We start from the raw sequence: 18,326 nt of genomic DNA on the forward strand, positions 1-18,326 counted from the left end.
CAGCTCTTGCTCTGACTTTGGCACTTGAGGAACAGGAGACTCAGTCTTGAGCTCTTCCTTCTCCCTCATGTCCTTCCAGGGAAAAATCTGCCTGGTAACCACTGCCAGTGTTGGGATCTTGGCACTGACAAACCAGACAGAGCCTCTGCCATAAAGAATTGACCACAAAAATGAGTTCTTTGGGACTGAACAACGTGATCACGAACAACTCGTGAGGGGGGCAAGAATCTGAACCAAACCAGGGTGGGCTGGTTGGAGGGAGAGGCTTCAAAGCACAGATTTGGGATGGCAGTAAGGCAGACACTCCTGAGGGCTGCACGAGTTTTGCTGCAGCTCAACGAGCCAAACATGACAAGCTTTACTCACTTTACCCATCCACAACAAACCTGCCTTCCTTTATTGCCTCAGATACATCTTCTGGGTCAGCTCCTGAGCAATCCACGTGGCATAGGAGAGGCCAGGGCAAGAGTTAGAGGCCTTGGGGAGACAGGATGTGGAAAAGGATGATTGCTGTGGGCAACTGTCAGCTTTCTAACACCACAGAGGCCTGAATGCCAAGGGCTGCAGGAAGCTTAAGGCAAGTAAACCTTTTGGGCTCAGTGCTTCTCCTCTTAACTTAATCTTTTGGAATGAACAACAATGATCCTGGGAACCCAGACAACGGCCAGGCCCAAAGAGCTGTTGGGTTGTCATCTTCTGCTGTCCCTCGTTCCCTCAGACACATTCTCTGATGGCTGAGACCTTCTTCCATGCATCCACCAGCTGCTGTGGCACTCCCAGCAGAGCTGTGGTGCTGCCAGCACAGCCCTGGTGCTCACTCTCCCAGGCACACTCAGCTTCCGGGTGGAACAGTCACCCGACGTCAATGTTCCTGCAGCCACCAGGAAGGAAAACAGGACAGTCACCCTCTCAGTGGGGCAGGACAAGGACTTCCCAAAGGGAAAACCAGCCAGAAGACACATAGAACTAGTTAGAGCAGAGCCTCAAGTGTGCAGGCTGTGAGCCCAAGCAGCAGGTGGCTGTCACTGCTGTGAGGAATGATGTCCCCCCTCAATGTCACAGCCCTCCTGGCTGCCATTCCTTGTCACTCACCCTCCTGCTTTGTTATGGCTCTAGCCAGCTCTGCCCTGGGGCTTGGAGCCTCTGGAGGTTTTGAGTCACAGTCTGCAGAGCTTTTCCTGAAGATAAAGCAAAAGGGAAAAAAAATAAATAAAAATCAGTGTGAGGAACAGGCCAGCAAGGTGTAAAGATCAAGTGCCTGAAGGGGCTCCAGGAAAGCTGGGGAGGGGCTTGGGACAAGGGCAGGGAGGGAGAGGACAAGGGGGAAGGGATGAAAACTGGAAGAGGAGAGATGGAGGTTGGACATGAGGAGGAAATTCTTGGCTGTGAGGGTGGTGAGACCCTGGCCCAGGTTGCCCAGGGAAGCTGTGGCTGCCCCAGCCCTGGCAGTGTTGAAGGGCAGGTTGGATGGGGCTTGGAGCAGCCTGGGCTGGTGGGAGGTGTCCCTGCCCATGCAGGGGGGTGGAATGAGATGATCTTTAAGGTCCCTTCCAACCCAAGCCAGTCTATGATCAGGCTGCATTCAGCCACTGTTCCCCTGTCTCTGTGTTGCTTCTCCTTTGTAGCTTCCAGTGTCCTGAAAACAGGAATGTCTCTACTCTGCCTGCTGCTGGGATAAATTCCCATCACCAGAAGACCAGGACACAGGCTTGGGAACCACTCCACAAGCAGCTCTGGCCACCAGAGAAGCAGCAAGAACATGTACCCTCTCCCCTCAACCTGGACCTGTCAGACCATGAGGCAGAGCCCAAGATTTGCAGTGTGATTAAGCACAAGAAAGTATCAGCACCAACTTCAGGGCCTGGAGATTTCCCTGAACGAGGGGGAGATTGTTGGGTCCCTCCAACCTACCACTGCCAAATCATCAAAACCCTGCCCAGCCATGCCTTCCCTCCAGCACATGCCACTTCAGGTGGCCAGAGTCCTCCCCCAGCTTACCCATTTCTCCCACACACTCCTCTAGGACAGCTGACAGCTCAGGCAAGCTCAGAGCCTTCAAGGAAGGTGGCCACCCTTCCAGCACTGCAAGAAAGAGGAACCACAGTTAATCAGGATGCTCCGTCACAGAAGAAAACTAAGGGTTTGGTGCTGCTGTGAAGTACCCACACCCAAACTGGCTCCAGTGAGTGATATAGGGAAAGAGCTGGAACTGCCTGTGACAAACTGAGGTGGTTTCTGGCAATTTTATCACTTAAGATGTTTGCTGTTTTTTTTTTTATATTGGCTAGGTCATATATTAAAGACTCTAAAAGAGATTAAGTGCAGGGGACAGAATTCAACAGAATCTCTACTTGTCTCACTTTGAAAACACAAGCAGCAAAGAGCCCACCTCTGGAAGAGTGTCACAGGCAGCAGGATCACTTGCCAGCTCCTTGTGCCAAGAAGCTGGTGGGCCAAGCCTGCCCAGCCACATCCAGCAGTTTGCCCCAGGCAGCACAATCCCCCAGACTGGCTCAGGGAACCACCCACAGCTCCTGATCAGACCTTGCTCTACTGCCCCCGAGGTGCCCACCCACTGCAGCACTGGGAGGGGAGGGCACAGCCCCAAGAAGCTGGCCTGCCACTGGGTGCCTGTGCTGCAGCTTTGCCTTTTCAGCCACAAACACCTGCCAGGCCCCAAAATCCCCCACTCGCTGAGAAACTGCTTCAAAGTCCAAACACCCTGGGGGCTTTAAAAATGCTGTCCCTCAAGCAAAAATTTGTACATTAAACGTCCAAGTTTGGCTGCTCACCTGTTTCCAAATCCCTTCAGCACTGGCAGACAAGCCTGTGGTTTGTTCCAGGCTTTCCTGCTCTTTGCCCACCCCTCTGGGCAGTCTGGGCAGCTCACCTGGACGCTCGGCAGGTCGCCTGCCCTCACCAGATCCCAACTGCACCTCTGCGTCCAGGGCTCTGCCCCCTGCCTGCTCCTGGGTCAGCCTGGAGGACAGCTCTGCTTGACAGGACCTGCCAAACAAAAAAAAGCCCATCAGAAGTGCACCAGGCCACTTGGCAGAACAACGTGGCAGTCTGTGCACTCCTACAACCTGCAAGTACCTGCTTGGGGTGCCGAGGGACCACATCTAAGGCCCTGGGTTACAAACTGCTCCTTGCTCCTTCCCAGGAAGAGGAAGCCGTGCCCCAGCAAAGCTCAGGGCTCTCTCCACTGTGCCCCATCTCCACAGCAATCTGCCCCTGGCCACAGAGGAGCTGCGGGGGGAGAAGAGAAGGAGGGGGCTGGGTGAGCAGCAGAAAGCCCAAGCCAGGGGCTGCGCCTGGTTTATACGAGTATTGAGCCTGATCTGAGGCTTCTAAAGGGCAAAGGAAGTTAATTCAGGACAGGCACCAGGTGAAAGAGGTACACAAGGCTCTCTGGCTCACATCATCACACCTTCAGTTCCAACAATGTGTCCCCACAGCTTGGCAGGGCCCTGCAAGCAGCCTCAGCTCCTCAGTCAGGGAGCAAAGACAATTCTCCTGCACCTTGCAACTGGGGGGTTGTTCTGTTCTCCTTCTGGAAGGCAAACCCAGTTCTCCCTGGCCTGCTAGTGAGCAGGTCCCACTCCCTGCTGGGCCAGAGCAACAGCAGTAGGATTCATGCCACCTTTAAGGGTTTGGCTGTTTTATCAGTGGAGAGAACAGGGCCCATGACAGGAGTCCAACTGGGGCAGGGAGAAAAGCACCACCAAGGGCATCAAAAGATGTATTAGAAGGTGGGGAAGAGAGAACTCAAAGGCAGTGGGGTGGGAATGAATGTCTGTTGGGTGTCAGAGTTGCAAGAAAAGCCTTCTAGTCAGGCCAAGACCTTGCAAGCCCTTTGAGGTGGTCTGCAAGTTAGAAACTCTTTCCTGCATTCAACTTATCAGCAAATTATACCCTGGGTACTGTGGCCTGTAAGCACAAAACTCTTAGTCTTTGGTCCCAAAGGGCCTGAGAGACATCAAGTTGAAAGAGGAGCACTCAGCATCTTTGAAGTCAAGACATTTTTAGCTCATCCATCTGATTAAGGTGAGCAGCTGCTCACATGGCTGTGGATTTTCACTAGAGAGAGTCAGGAAGGATCCAAAATGGGTTCTGATGCCTGGTGAGCTCTCCTGCCTCACCCTAAGCATCACCTGGGGGAATGCCAGTATGACCTCTGATCTCTGTAAGGCCCAAATCCCATTTCCCAGTAGCCTCAGTGCCATGTCCTGGCAACAACTTACTTGATCTGATCCAGCAGGACTCCAGCATCCTTGGTGATGGCCTGTGCCTCTCTGAGCTGGCACTGGATAGCATTCCAGGTCTCATCCCTCTCCATCAAACAGGTCTCGGCCACTGCACGCAGCTTCTGCTCCTGGCACACCTGGCCCTTCATCACCTCCACCTCCTCACACCTCTAGAGCAGAGCAGGACAGGGCATTAGGGTGGGAGTCCTGTGCCTGCTCTGACATCCCTGGAGCCCCTGCTACTTTAATGGCCAAGGCAGCTCAAGCTCCTGCAGTCCAGCCAACTCAGTGGGGAAGGATAAGGCTTGTACACCAAGTGCAGTTCCTCTCCACACCAAGACAAGCCCCACAGTTACAATTCCTCCTTCCTCTCCATTTGGAGACACACTCTGTAGGTCCAATTTCTCAAATTAACAGAAGTCTGTTCACCAATGGCTGCACAACTTGGCCATGAAAATGACACAAGTGAAAAAGAGCAGATATCCAATTCCTCCTGTTTACCCTTTTCACAGAATCATGGAATGGTCTGTGTTGGAAGGGACCTTAGAGATCATCCAGTCCCAACCCCTTGCATGGGCAGGGACACCTCCCACCAGCCCAGGTTGCTCCAAGCCCCATCCAACCTGCCCTTCAACACCCCCAGGGATGGGGCAGCCACAGCTTCCCTGGGCAACCTGGGCCAGGCTCTCACCACTCTCACAGCACAGAATTCCCTCCTCATGTCCAACCTCAGTCTCCCCTCTGCCAGTTTTCATCCCTCCCCCCTTGTCCTCTCCCTCCCTGCCCTTGTCCCAAGTCCCTCCCCAGCTTTCCTGGAGCCCCTTCAGGCACTGGAAGGTGCTCTAAGGTCTCCCTGGAGCCTTCTCTTCTCCAGGCTGAACACCCCAACTCTCCCAGCCTGGCTCCAGAGCAGAGCTGCTCCAGCCTCTGATCACCTTCATGGCCTCCCATGGACTCACTCCAACAGCTCCTCAGACGCTCTCAGGTGGATGGGAAACAGACATCAAGGCTTCACAAGCACAGAGGACAAGGAGCAGATAAGCCGCACTGTTCTACCTCATCTATTTGACACCAAATGCCACCACCCAAAGTTACATCTTCTCCTCCACCCCAGGCTATTAGAGGTGCAACAAAAACATGCTACCATCACTGCTGGCAGTGTGACCAGGCACTGAGAGCTCAGAGCAGCCTTACCTTGTGCAGCTGGATGGCCAGCTCCTGCATCTCAGCCTCCAGGCGGTCGGCATAGGCCAGTTCCAGGGCGTCGCTGGGCGGGCGCGCGTTGCTGTGCCACCGGGCGATGGCAGAGGTCATCTTCCTCTTGGGGCCAAAGAGGCTGGGGGAGAAGGGAAACCTGTCAGGGGGGGACCAAGCACAGCACCACCTGTTCCTAGGAACACGGGATGCTACCAGGAGGACCTCTGAGAACCTCTCCTGGCTCCTCCAAGGCGACTTCAAAAGCAGGAGCGTGTTGCGGCTGCGAACCATGGGACAGCAAAGCTGTGTGGGAGGCAGCCAGAACTGCAAGACTCACTAGGTCAACTTTCCTGACCAGGTTGTGACCATAGCTTGGAAGGGGAAAGAGGAGAGCTACATTACAGACACTCACGTGATGCCTATTTCTTTCAGATCACTCTCAGTGAGGGTCAGGAAGATCCGCAGGTCAACATCTTGCTCCTCAAACACTTGCAGATACTTCAGGCACCCAATCTGCTCCAGGAATGTTGCCAGGTCCTGCAGCCCATCCAAAACAAACTTATTTATACCCTCAGGAACAAAAGCACTGCCATGCCTCTTCACATCTGCTGTGACACCTTCCTGGGTTCTAGAAGCAGCTGTGACTTCTTGTGGCCACACACCAGGACTAGCCTGTCTGCTGCAGCCACTGCCTCTTTGTAACAAAAGCAAGGACACACTAACATCTACCCCAGCCATGTTTGGTAGCACACCCACAGGCCTGAAGGTCTAGAATACTCCTCCAAGCAATGGCAACACCTAAGCAGACAGTTCTTTGAAAAAGAAAAGGCTGTTTCACACACATTCAAGTTTGGGCAGAGGTCTGGAACAAAAGGTGTTTTGGGGTCAACTTCCCTTCTACCTGAGCAGGCCAAGAAAGCAGTGTAGGCCAACTTGGAAATGCCTCCCAAGCTTGATATGGTGACATGGTCTGTGTTACTTCAGAGACAACTTTCTGTGCATAGTTACCTGGGGCCCTGTATAGGCAGGGGGCTCAGGAAGGATGAGGGGCTGAGTGGAGCCCCCAGCTTTTGCTGGGCAGTGGGTCCACTGGCCATCACTGCTGATGGAGCGGGTCTTCAGCTTAAAGCTCTTGGCCTGCTTCCGACTAGGGGGGCTGTTTGCATGGTCAGAATCCTGACAGAGAAAGAAAAAAAATCCACAAAAGAGTCCATGATGAACATGCCAAGATGCCAGGATCAGCACGAGTGCAGACTGCAAGTTCCAAGCCTAACGAAGCTCTCAGCAGGGAGGGATGAGTCCAGGCACTCCCAAGATGGCAGCTTGGTACCACAGGATGGTTTTCAGGCTCTTGCAGTCCCAGCTTAGGAAAACCCCAGAATGGTTTGGGTTGGAAGAGACCTTAGAGACTATCTAGTTCCACATGGATGAGCAAACCAGAACACTGAACCCTCCATGAATCAATACAACGTCCTGAGGTTTCACCTGTAAGAAGCTCCTCAGGATAAAGGACTTCTGCTCATGTTCAGCTGCCACCCTTCTGTACATCAGCCCCAGAACTTGAGCCATGCAAGCTGTGACTTGAACCACTGAGTAGCCTCCAAACTCTTCCCCCTTTTTGCTTCAGAAATGTCACCACAGCCCTGCTGTACTTCTAACTCTTGCCTGCTGCCTCACCAGGCTCAAGGCTGGACCCAGCTCTACCAAGTCACAGCCTTTCTTGCCCACCTTCTAGACAGAAGTCTGCAAAGAGTCCAGAAGCTGGAGAGAGCTCAAAAATTACTGACTAGCCATCAACAATTTGGAATGAGTCTAGAATGAATGTGGCTCTGAGAGATGGCTACTAGTCAGAGATCAAACAATCCATAATCTTCCAATAGGGAAACTGGTTTTCCTGTCCCTGTGACACTGGCTCTCCCAGGCAGCCTGGTACTGCAGCCTCCCATGGAGGGAGGTCCTGGCAGACTGAGGAAGGCTGACAGCACCTACCAGGCTGAAGACAGGGAAAGGAAAATTGAGAAACCCACCTCGTTGCTTTCCAAGGAGCCTTCACTGCTGACCCCCAGGGCCTTAGTCAGACACTCACTGCTGCTGCTGCTGCTCCTGACAGTTGTGAAGTTGTTGGTGAAGGAAACGTTATCCTCTGGAAAGGAATATGGAAAAAAAAAGAGTTGGAGGTCCAGCTTCAGTACTGGTTTTGCTACATAATTACCAGCAAACTGTGCTGGAGGTGTGAAGGAAGGAGAAGCCCAGAGCTTCTTGTCCTACCACTGGACACCACTGAGAACAGCCTTGCTCCATCATCTCTGTACCCTCCCTTCAGATGTGTACAATATGACAAGATTCCCACAGAGCTCTCTCTTCTGGAGGCTAAACCAGCCCAGCTCTCTCAGCTTTTCCTCATGAAAGACACTCCAATCCTCAACATTAGTGGAAAAGGAACATGCAAACCAAGGGGTTGATCTCACATCCAGGTTTGCACTGCAGACCAGACTGTTTTGAGTCCCAGCTTACCCCTGCTGCTGCTGCTCTCCACATCCTGCTCATTAATTGGAGAGGTGACGTCCCGGTTCCGGATGTCACCTGCCTCACAGCTGCCATCGTCCTTGAAGGTCACGTAGCCCTGAGGAGGGACCTGCTCTGTGGGCAACAGGAAGGGAGAAGCAATCCAGATAAGGATGCAAGTTACCACGGAGGCTCCAGCAGGAAAAGCAACCACTCAGGAATTTGAAAATAATCAGAAGAGAAGCCTGAACTGGTAGATTCCATTCTAAAAAGCACACAAAGCAGGAATCTTAGAAGGTCTGGGTTGGAAGGGTCCTTCAAGATCATCTAATCCCAACCCCCTGCATGGGCAGGGACATCTCCCACCAGCCCAGGCTGCTCCAAGCCCCATCCAACCTGCCCTTCAACACTGCCAGGGATGGGGCAGCCACAGCTTCCCTGGGCAACCTGGGCCAGGCTCTCACCACCCTCACAGCAAAGAATTTCCTCCTCATGTCCAACCTCAATCTCTTTTCTTCCAGTTTTAATCCATTCCCCCTTGTCTTCTTGCTACAAGCCCTTGTAAATGCACATGCCTACAGCCTTCCCCAGACACATCAGCTGTACTTGCTTTAGATGGCTGCACTGTAAAAAGTCAGAGGAAACAGCCTCATGGCAGAGATGCACCTTAAAGAGCAGCTTTCAGCATTTCCTCTCTTCTTCATACTCAAATTAAAGGGATCTTTGATATTAAAAGTTATCAAAGACATCTGCTAAAGAGAGCAAGGTGCCAGCCACGTCCTGCCCTAAAACACCATCAGCATCCCACTATCATTTCAGGGGCTGACAGTACCATTTCAGCACAGCCACTGCCTGTGGGATGCCAAGTGTCTGTGTTAAGAGAATGAACTGAACTTGGAACATGTTCCTGGCTATTCCAGACAAGGAGGCAATCAGCCTGAGAATCACTTGTGCCTGACACACAAAACCAAAACCCACTGCAGCCAGGGGTTGATCTCTGAACTGGGATTATTTACTTTGGCCTCCTGCAAAGGGTTTATCGTCTCATTTATCATCTCATAGTATTTGAGGCATAAGGGAAGACAGAACTGAGAGGTCTAGGAGCAGTGAGTTCATGTTCCTGATCTGATCTCCTGGCCTACGTGACCACTTCCCCCGTCATCAGCCTGAGAGGCCTTCTCAAACTTTTCAGCTCAAAGAGGGAAGCTGGACTGCTCTCAAGAGTCAAGGGAGCAGTTAAGCAGCTAAGAGCAGTGTTTGTTCCACAGAAATGCTGCACTCATCAACATCCAGCCCTGACAAGAGAGTTCAAGGGGTTTCCTTTCTAAGCCAGAGATTGGATTGCCCTGTAGTGTCCACCATCTTGGCTTCTGTACAAGCCACACACGAATCCCAAATAAAAAAGGGGGGAAAAAAAGGCACAGAAATAGCTGAAAAGCATTTGAGAGCTCAAAGGACTCTCGATGAGGGTTTAACTATTCTCACCATAGCAAGACTGCTTCTTCCCCCCAATTCCAACTGCTGTTATCTTAGCCAAGGCCTGGGGCCCCTCGTGGATGCTGGGACCTTTGGTCCTACGAACAGGTCTCTGTCTCTGGGGAGCAGAACATGATTCATCTGAGGAACTCAGCTCTTCATATTTCCCTGTATTTCAAACAAAGATTGTTAGCAGCACAGTAGCTGATTTACCCACTTTATTTGCTACTGATCCTACAAATAGGGTGGAAAATAAACTGTTAAAAGGAGGGTGGAACAGTTTAACCAGGTCAGAAAAGCACCAGCAAGCAAACAAGTGTTGAATCCAAACCTCTATCCTCAGAAATGCCTGAATTTCCAGGCCAGACCAGCTAGTACTATCCCAGACACACAGTATCATCCTTCCAAGACATAGAACACCATTCTCCAGGTTCTACTTTAAAATGAACAAGTCAAAACATGTTACCTGGACCCCTGCAGAAGACCTTGGGCACTGGGGCTGCATGCAGATCTATCAGCCCCACAATCTTTGTGTGTCCATATTTCATGGCCAAGGTCCTTGCTGTGGCTCCAGTGTTATCTCTGACATCTGCCTTCACTCCCTGGGGGAAAAAACATCTAACATGGACACAGCAGAGGACACAAGACAACATAATTCAAGGGAGCCAACGGATTGTCTTTGTTCCTTCAAGCCTATGAGAAGTACAGGCTCATCTTTTGTAGACAGTTCAAGCTCCTCTGACACCTTTTTCCTTTCTAATTATCCTTAGTGTCCCCAGTCCCAGAATGCCAGGCAGCCCAGGCCCGTGGCTCCTGTGCATTGCCACAGGGAACTAGTCTGTTTTAGCTGAAAAATGTTTGGCATTGCTGCCTCCTTCTGGAAGCTGGATCAGTTACATGGGATATTCAAACCAGATTGTTCAACATCAAGAGCCATAACACACTCGTGAGCTTTTGGAGGTAGAAGATGCCTCCAGCCCAAGCACACAAGCCTGTGAACACAACACAGAGATTCCTGCATTGTGTGTTTTCTACTTCAGTCCTTATTCAGTTAAATCTGGGCAATCAGGCCTCACTCCTACTCGTGCAAGGCCAGTGGACAATCAAAACACTGGCCTTTAGAAAGCACTTCCATCACAGTCCTGGCAGTCCAGGACTTCAGAGGTGACTGTCATCAAGGATCAAACATAACACTGTAGAAAGTCTAGTGTCAAGCTCGTGGTTCTTCCTCTGAAGGCTAGAACCACAGATTTTCTGCCTTACAGAGAACTGTCTAGACACTTACATGATTGAGAAGGTACTGAACAATTATCTCATGGCCAGAAGCAGCTGCTTCCATCAGAGGAGTGTATCCATACACTGGCTCCCTGGAGAGAAAAGAAACACACATGAACAAGAATAACCAAAGATGAAATACACTGCAGTCTTTGCCATACCATAATAGCCCATTTCTAGCCTCTATGCCCAGCTGATCACAGCCTGTGCCATGTGTTGGCTGTTCTACAGCACTCTGCTCTCTCTCAGTAAAGCTCCCAGGGGAGTTTGTTCTCCCCTCCTGGCTGCACAGCAGCAGATCACTCTTCCAGTTGCAGACCTGCCTTCCAGGAGCAAAATCAGTTCTGCAGGAGCTAACGAGGCAAAAACTTCTTGTAGGCCCCAGGCAATTCCAGATGCATAAATGCACAGGCAGCTCCCAAGACCCAGGAATGCACTGCATGCTCCAAAAAACCACCCTGAACTACAAGTACACAGAAAATTCAATAGAAAGACTTGCAACATGCACTTGAGGTGCACCTGCTTCCTTTCAGAGTTAAGCCCATAATTAAACATGCTTAATTGAATTTCTCTTGATCTTGGATAAATAAACCATGACAACGTGGGCAGGCTTGACTGTTCAGTTTGCAGGTCACCTGTCCCTGTGTCAGCTAACTGTAACAGCCTGCCAGTCTTCTGAAGGGGCAGGAGACAACAGTAGGCAGCTTCTCCTGCCAGTGTTTGATGAGTGCATAAACCACCTGCTGCCTCACACAACTGCCAGGGTTGGAAGGGGCCTCTAGAGATCATCTCGTCCAGCCCCCAGCAAAGCAGGATTCCCTGGAGCACATCCCACAGGGCTGCATCCAGGGGGGTCTTGAATATCTCCAGAGAAGGGGACTCCACAGCCCCCTTGGGCAGCCTGTCCCAGGGCTCTGTCACCCTCACTGGAAAGAAGTTTCTCCTCATATTCCAGTGGCACTTCCCATGTTCCAGCCTGTGCCCGTGGCCCCTGGTCCTGTCCCTGGGCACTGCTGAGCAGAGTCTGGCTCCATCCTCCTGCACCCACCCTGAGATACTGCCAGCCATTGATAAGGTCTCCCCTCAGCCTTCTCCTCTCCAGGCTGAACAGTCCCAGCTCTCTCAGCATTTCCTCAGAGAGATGCTCCAACTCCCCAGTCATCCTTGTTGCCCTCCCTTGGACTCTCCCCAGCAGTTCCCTGTCTCTGGAACTGGGGAGCCCAGAACTGGACTCAGTTCTCCAGCTGTGGCCTCACCAGGGCAGAGCAGAGGGGCAGGATGACCTCCTTGATAAACTGGCCACACTCTTCCTAATGCACCCCAGGATGCCATTGGCCTTCTTGGCCACAAGGGCACATTCCTGGCTCGTGGACCATTTACAATCAAAGAGATCCTTCAAGATATCAAATGACAGATTCCTCCTTACTTGCAGTTGGCATTTGCCCCATTGTCCAGTAAGAACTTGACCATCTGCTGATGTCCAGCACTGGTGCAGTGGAACAAAGCAGTCCAGCCATGAATGTCCTTCATCTCCAGCTCTGCACCTTGCTTCAAGAGAACAGAAAATGTTCTTTACTGTATCCCCCCTGCTGGGGCTCTCTTAGCCCCTGCCCCTCTGTGCTGTGATACCAAGAGTTTAAATCCCTGTCAGGACACTGAACTCCCAACATAACATGAATTGCAACTGGTGGAGAATTGAAACCATGGCATATGGCTTTACCTGCTTGTTATGGGACACACCTGTAGAAGGAAGTAAGCAACACTTTCATTTCCACAGCTGGAGGCCAGCATGAGTGGTGTCTGCCCCTCTGGTGTTGGGATGTTCACATTCACTCCTGCTTCCAGCAGCAGGTGTACAATGGTGTCATGGCCAATGTAGGAGGCATACATCAGTGGAGTCCAGCCACCACAATTCCTCTTATTTAAATCCAGATCTCCACTAAAGAACAGAGAAAAGAGTTCAGCTGAACTACTGTTCCAGACCTATAGATCACAGGAGGTTCCTGCAGTCTCTTGCTGCCATCACTGGATTGAAAGAAGGCAGAAGAAAATTCTACCACCAAAACCTCTGTGGGAATTCCTACTGACTGGAAAACAAGTTTCACCCAACCACTAAAGAGGTAATTATTATTAGCAGACCCTCCCCTTGATACTTTATTCACAGCATCACAGAATATTAGGGGTTGGAAGGGACCTCCAAAGATCATCGAGTCCAACCCCCCTGCCAGAGCAGGACCAACAAACCACACACAACTAGGGCAGGTCACTCAGAAAGGCATCCAGACAGGTCTGGAAAGTCTCCAGAGAGGGAGGCTCTCTACAGAGCCTGTCCCAGGGCTCTGTCACCCTCACAGGAAAGAAGTTCTTCCTCATGTCAAGGCAGAACTTCCTATGCTTGAGTTTGAGTCCATTGCCCCTCATCCTATCACAGGGCACAAGTGAAAAGAGACCATCCCTGCCTCCTTGATGCCCTCATGTATTTATAGGCATTCATTAGATCCCCCCCAAGTCTTCTCCTCTCTAGACTGAAGAGCCCCAGGTCTCTCAGCCTTTCCTGAGGCCATCTCAGGACTTGCAGTGATGTGCCCCACACAGTGACCTGCAGAGCAGCCAGTGAACACCCAACTGGCAGTCGGGCAGCAGGTCCCAGTGCCCTCCCAGCCCCTCCTTACCGCTGGATACACTCCTGCACCACCTCATACTGCCCGACAGAGGAGGCTGTGTGTAAATCCAGGGGAACATCCAGCTCTTCCCGACAGATCATCTGTCCCACCCCGTGCCACATGGAGAGGCTGCGGCTCAGCAGCTCCGACTCGCTGGCTTCATCGCTCAGCTCCGACATCCCGCCCTGAGGAACCAAACCACAGCTCTCAGCTCCTGAGCTCCTCTCTTCTACAGAAGATGGCATCTTCTAGCTCCAAGATGCCGTGGGCTTGGAAGGTGAAGTCACCTCAGAGGCAATTCCTACCTCTGCTTTGATCCTCTTCAGCCTGAGGCAGCAAGACTCGCTGAGGAGCTGCTGGCAGTTCTTTCCTGCTGCAGTGGCCTCTGGGATTTGAACACACTGGAAAAATAAAAGCCAAGAAAGCCTAGCAACCCCCCTTCCAATCTTATTTTAAGACCCCCAAAGCAAAGACTTGATTTCTTCCCCTTCTAATCAAAGTTTGCCTAAGGCAGCTTTGGATCCCCTTCACCTCCAGAAGGGCTGCTGGTGTGCTTAGGGTCACACAAAAGACTGGCATCCTTGGTTGATGACTCAGAGAGGGAATTAAGAATGAAAGTCAGATGTTCCTGGTCTTGCTCCATTTGTCTCACCTTATAGGATGGCCCTGCTTAAATGAAGAAATAATCATTAATAATGACAACTGCCCACTGCTCTCCAAAGTCTCCAACATCCCCTGCAGAGGGCGCACACTTGGCATCAGGCTGTCAGGAAATGGTTTCAGCCCTTCAGTCCTGAACCTTGGGAACTGCTGAGACAACCCTGAGCAGCAGAGCAGCTGCCCATCCATCAGCTGAGCATGCCCACCACCCTGCAGTCAGCAACCTCATTACAAAGCTGGGACAGTCCCCTGGCTGGCTGAAAGGTTTGTTTCCCATCCCAGCATCAGGGAACAATTGCATACTCATCATTTTAACCACTCAGATGAGCGTGCTCTTGTTTGGCACCTCCTAAAAACCTGATCCACACAGCTGCATCCATCACCTGGGGGATTCAGCTGCAGTTCCAGGCTACATCCAAGTCATGATAGAATCCCAGACTGGTTTGGGTTGGGAGGGACCTTCAAGATCATCTATTTCCAACCCCCTGCATGGGCAGGGACACCTCCCACCAGCCCAGGCTGCTCCAAGCCCCATCCAACCTGCCCTTCAACACTGCCAGGGATGGGGCAGCCACAGCTTCCCTGGGCAACCTGGGCCAGGCTCTCACCACCCTCACAGCAAAGACTTTCCTCCTCATGTCCAACCTCAGTCTTCCCTCTACCAGTTTTAATCCATCCCCCTTGTCCTCTCCCTCCCTGCCCTTGTCCCAAGTGCCTCCCCAGCTTTCCTGGAGCCCCTTCAGGCACTGGAAGGTGCTATGAGGGAAGCACTTTCCCCTCCCTGGAGACTCATCTCCCACCACACAGCACTTGTGGTGCTTGCCTCATCTCTCTACATAATATATGTCCCTGCCCATGCAGGGGGTTGAATCCAGACGTTCTTTAAGGTCCCTTCCAACCCAAACCATTCCATGATTCTACTTGGCAGCTAAGCCAACATCATTCCTGATAATTTCTTGCCACTTTAATTCCTCAGACTGATTCATTCCAGGGTCCTGCAAATGCTAAATGTGACATGAGTGAAGAATAAGAGAGAGCAAGATCATGTTCTTCAGCAGCAGCTGCTCTTGAGATTGCCCCAGCTGTAATATTGCCAACCCATACTTATAATTTCTAAAGAATTAGGAGTCTTTGTCTCACAAGTACCAAGCACCCCTTTTCTTATAAGCATAAAGCCCTTAATTCCTCCCTCTTCACTGCCACCTGGATCCTTTCTCCCACACCTTTTCCCCCCACACCCTTCTTCAGTTTGTTAAGACCACAAAAGCACCATCCATCCTGCCTATTCATCATGTGCCAGGCACAAATTATTCTTAAGATATCTGCAAAAGCACCTATTTTACCTAATAGCAGCAATTTGTATGGCTCTGGCAGCCCAGAGGGCTCAGGCTCCTGCAGAACACAAATGAAAGACCTGCACACCTCCCAGTCAGAACACAAGGAGATGTAAGTGGATTTAAGTGGGTCAGAAGGGGAGAAAGGAGGAGTGTTTCTCACCACAGCAGATTCAAGCTGCCCAAAAGGCAAAAAGGCTCCTTCACAGTTAGTTAAAGTGGGTAAAATCCAGGACAGTTTGTAGGAGCACATGCAGATGTAAGTAAAGCTCATAATTTTCTCTGCAGAGCTCCTTGTTAACTGGATGCACGAGCTATAAACACAACAGTCATGGAAGGGCTTGGAAGGGACCTTCAAGACCATCCAGCTCCAACCCCCTGCATGGGCAGGGACACCTCCCACCAGCCCAGGCTGCTCCAAGCCCCATCCAACCTGCCCTTCAACACTGCCAGGGATGGGGCAGCCACAGCTTCCCTGGGCAACCTGGGCCAGGCTCTCACCACAAAGAATTTCTTCCTTCAGTAACTAGTTTCACTCATTCTGACTAATTTTTAACTGTTTCTGTCAAAGACCAAATGTTTGGCCTTTGTCAGAATCAGCCCCCCATCAGGTACTAATGACCAACAAAACTTCATCAAGTTAATCCACAGTCAACAGGACAATACTGACCCAACAAAGCTTATCCTTGACTCCAGAACACTCACAGCTCCCAGTCTCATTCCTACCACCTGCACTGTGCTCTGACTATTTAAGTCTTTGTCTTGTTGTGGTTTTTTAACTCTGAGATTTCCCCCCTGCCTGAACTGGAGCAGGAACAGCTGTACAAGCACCAGAGAAAACAGAGCAGACAGCTGAAGAGAACCTACAGGAGAACAATAACAGAACCCTAAGGACTAAAATAAAAAGACTGGATGAAATGAAATCAAGGCTGAAGCAGGAGATGCCTGGAGGGGACATGGAAAACCACCTTCAATCAGTGGTTGCTGCAGAGAGCAGGACAGAAATCATCTGTTCCTTGTGGCCACGGTGGATATGACAGATGTAACAGGCTTAAGTTGTACTGTGGAAGACTTTAGTTAAAGAACACAAAAATCCTTGTAAAAATACACCCAAGGGTTCTGCAGTGGATTACCAGCAGAGGTTTGGTTGCTAAGAAAAAGCTAGACAGAGACTTTTGAAACATTCCCAGTCTGTTCTCTTGCTTTGGGGCAGAGCAATTAAGTTAACAGTGGTCAGAGACCTTCCCCAGCCCCATGAGGCTGTTATTAATTGCACTTGCTACATCAACACTGAGGTAGCAATCAGAGCAGGTAGCAAGCCCCACCCAGGCCTGAATTCAGAGAGTTTGCTGCCTGAGCAGAGGAAATGAACAGAAGGCATTAAAAAAAGAGATAGCATAAAAACTTAATAAGAAAACTGCAGCAAAAAGCACCTTCAAACAGGCTCTGGAACAGGTTGCCCAGGAAAGCTGTGGCTGCCCCATCCCTGGCAGTGTTGAAGGGCAGGTTGGATGGGGCTTGGAGCAACCTGGGCTGGTGGGAGGTGTCCCTGCCCATGCAGGGGGTTGGAACTAGATGGTCTTTAAGGTCCCTTCCAACCCAAACCACCCTATTCCATGAAATTCTATCCTATGAAATACCTTCTTGGAGAAGAAACTTAAAGAACAAGTGACAGTAGATGAAAAAGGGCAGAAAAGCCACAGTAAAAGGGAGGCAACTTGAGAGGCAACTGAGGGAACCTGTTCCCAACACAGAACAAATCCAAAAGTGCTCCTTAATCACCACTCATCAGGCATCATTAATTCTGCTGAATTCTCTCTCACACAAGCACAGGTAATAGCCACATGGGTCTTTCTGTCCCAAAAAGACACAATACCCCCAAGACACCAAGCTGCTGGCACTTCCAACTGAGCCATCAAGCCAGTAACACCCTTCACTTCTGCTCCTGACTTACTTCTATCTCCACTAAACTCAGCAACAACCTGCTGGAGGAAATAAGCAGCCTTGTTACACCCTGGTGTAGGCACCAACGGTTGCTACCAGCTCAGCCACGGCAACAAGGGCTCCCAGAGGCAGAACATCTCATTTTCACCCCGCTGGTGTGTGCTGACTGACCAGAGATGGGCACACGTGTTACAGCTCCAGAGACCACAGCAGGTTCCACAGGAGAGTGGTGCGTGTAAGAAGGTATTTCCACAGCACCAGCTCCAGCTGAGGACCCAGAACACCTGGATTCAATCCTACCCACGACTCTTCAAGACACCAAACCCTGCTTTGGTACAAGCACGTTAAAGCACACACCGTGCCCTCAAAAAATACAAGGCAAGAGGCACCAGAAGCAGCTCAAGAGCCACTTTAGGCAGCACGTTCTCCAGGAGAGAGGCTGTGCCAGGAGAGGCAGAGCCCCCAGGAGAGGCAGAGCCCCCAGGAGAGGCAGAGCCCCCAGGACACCGCAGCCCCCAGGACACCGCAGCCCCCAGGACACCGCAGCCCCCAGAGCCGGGGAGGGAACAGGCTCCAGCCGCTCACCGGGCGCGCCCGAAGAGTGAGCAAGGAGCCGTTGGAGCTGCCACACCGGCGGCCACGCAGCCGTTACCGGCCGCCTGGCAGCAAAAAAACGGTTTCCAGGCGCGTTATCCCTGCGCCTTACCGGGCCGCAGCCGCCTCCAGGCCTTCCCCGGGCCGGTTTCACCCCGCGGGTGCCCTGGCCTGGGACCGCGACCAGCGGACTGCAACGGCCTCGGAGACGGCTGGGTCCCTGCCGAGCCTCCCCGCGGTGACCGAGCGCGGTGACCGAGCGCGGCCCGTCTCACCTGCCCGCCCGGTGAGCCCCGCCGCCGGAGGCCGCTCCGCCCGCGCCAGGGACGCCGGGAACCAGCCTCCCCGCCACACCCCCGGACTACAAAGCCCGAAAGCCTCCGCGGCAGGGAGACTCCGCCCACCCCCCGAGGCGTTTGAGCCAATAGGAA

General features: G+C 51.8%; 1 protein-coding gene across 4 annotated transcripts; it reads right to left on the bottom strand.

Moving 5' to 3' along the window:
- Positions 1-357: 357 nt before the first annotated feature.
- On the bottom strand, positions 358-18,218 carry ANKS3 (ankyrin repeat and sterile alpha motif domain containing 3). Of its 4 annotated transcripts, none has more exons than XM_051631922.1 (17): positions 18,171-18,218; positions 13,669-13,764; positions 13,373-13,548; positions 12,441-12,639; positions 12,127-12,248; positions 10,711-10,792; positions 9,892-10,027; positions 9,435-9,593; positions 7,959-8,084; positions 7,472-7,587; positions 6,453-6,620; positions 5,857-5,981; positions 5,442-5,583; positions 4,245-4,417; positions 2,891-3,006; positions 1,999-2,082; positions 358-1,178 (listed from the first exon to the last, which is right to left on the bottom strand). In XM_051631922.1, the coding sequence occupies exons 3-17, from the start codon at positions 13,540-13,542 to the stop codon at positions 1,105-1,107; spliced, it is 1,992 nt and encodes a 663-aa protein (XP_051487882.1). In that variant the 5' UTR covers positions 13,543-13,548; positions 13,669-13,764; positions 18,171-18,218; the 3' UTR covers positions 358-1,104. The 4 variants fall into 4 exon arrangements, with proteins under 4 accessions (XP_051487882.1, XP_051487881.1, XP_051487884.1 ...); XM_051631921.1 differs by lacking the exon at positions 18,171-18,218 and having other exon boundaries at positions 358-871; positions 1,093-1,178; positions 13,669-14,489; XM_051631923.1 differs by lacking the exons at positions 358-1,178; positions 1,999-2,082; positions 18,171-18,218 and adding an exon at positions 3,097-3,249 and having other exon boundaries at positions 2,926-3,006; positions 13,669-14,489.
- Positions 18,219-18,326: the final 108 nt, after the last annotated feature.

This window comes from Apus apus, chromosome 14 (genome assembly GCF_020740795.1).
Source record: "Apus apus isolate bApuApu2 chromosome 14, bApuApu2.pri.cur, whole genome shotgun sequence".
Taxonomy (NCBI): Eukaryota; Metazoa; Chordata; class Aves; order Apodiformes; family Apodidae; genus Apus; species Apus apus.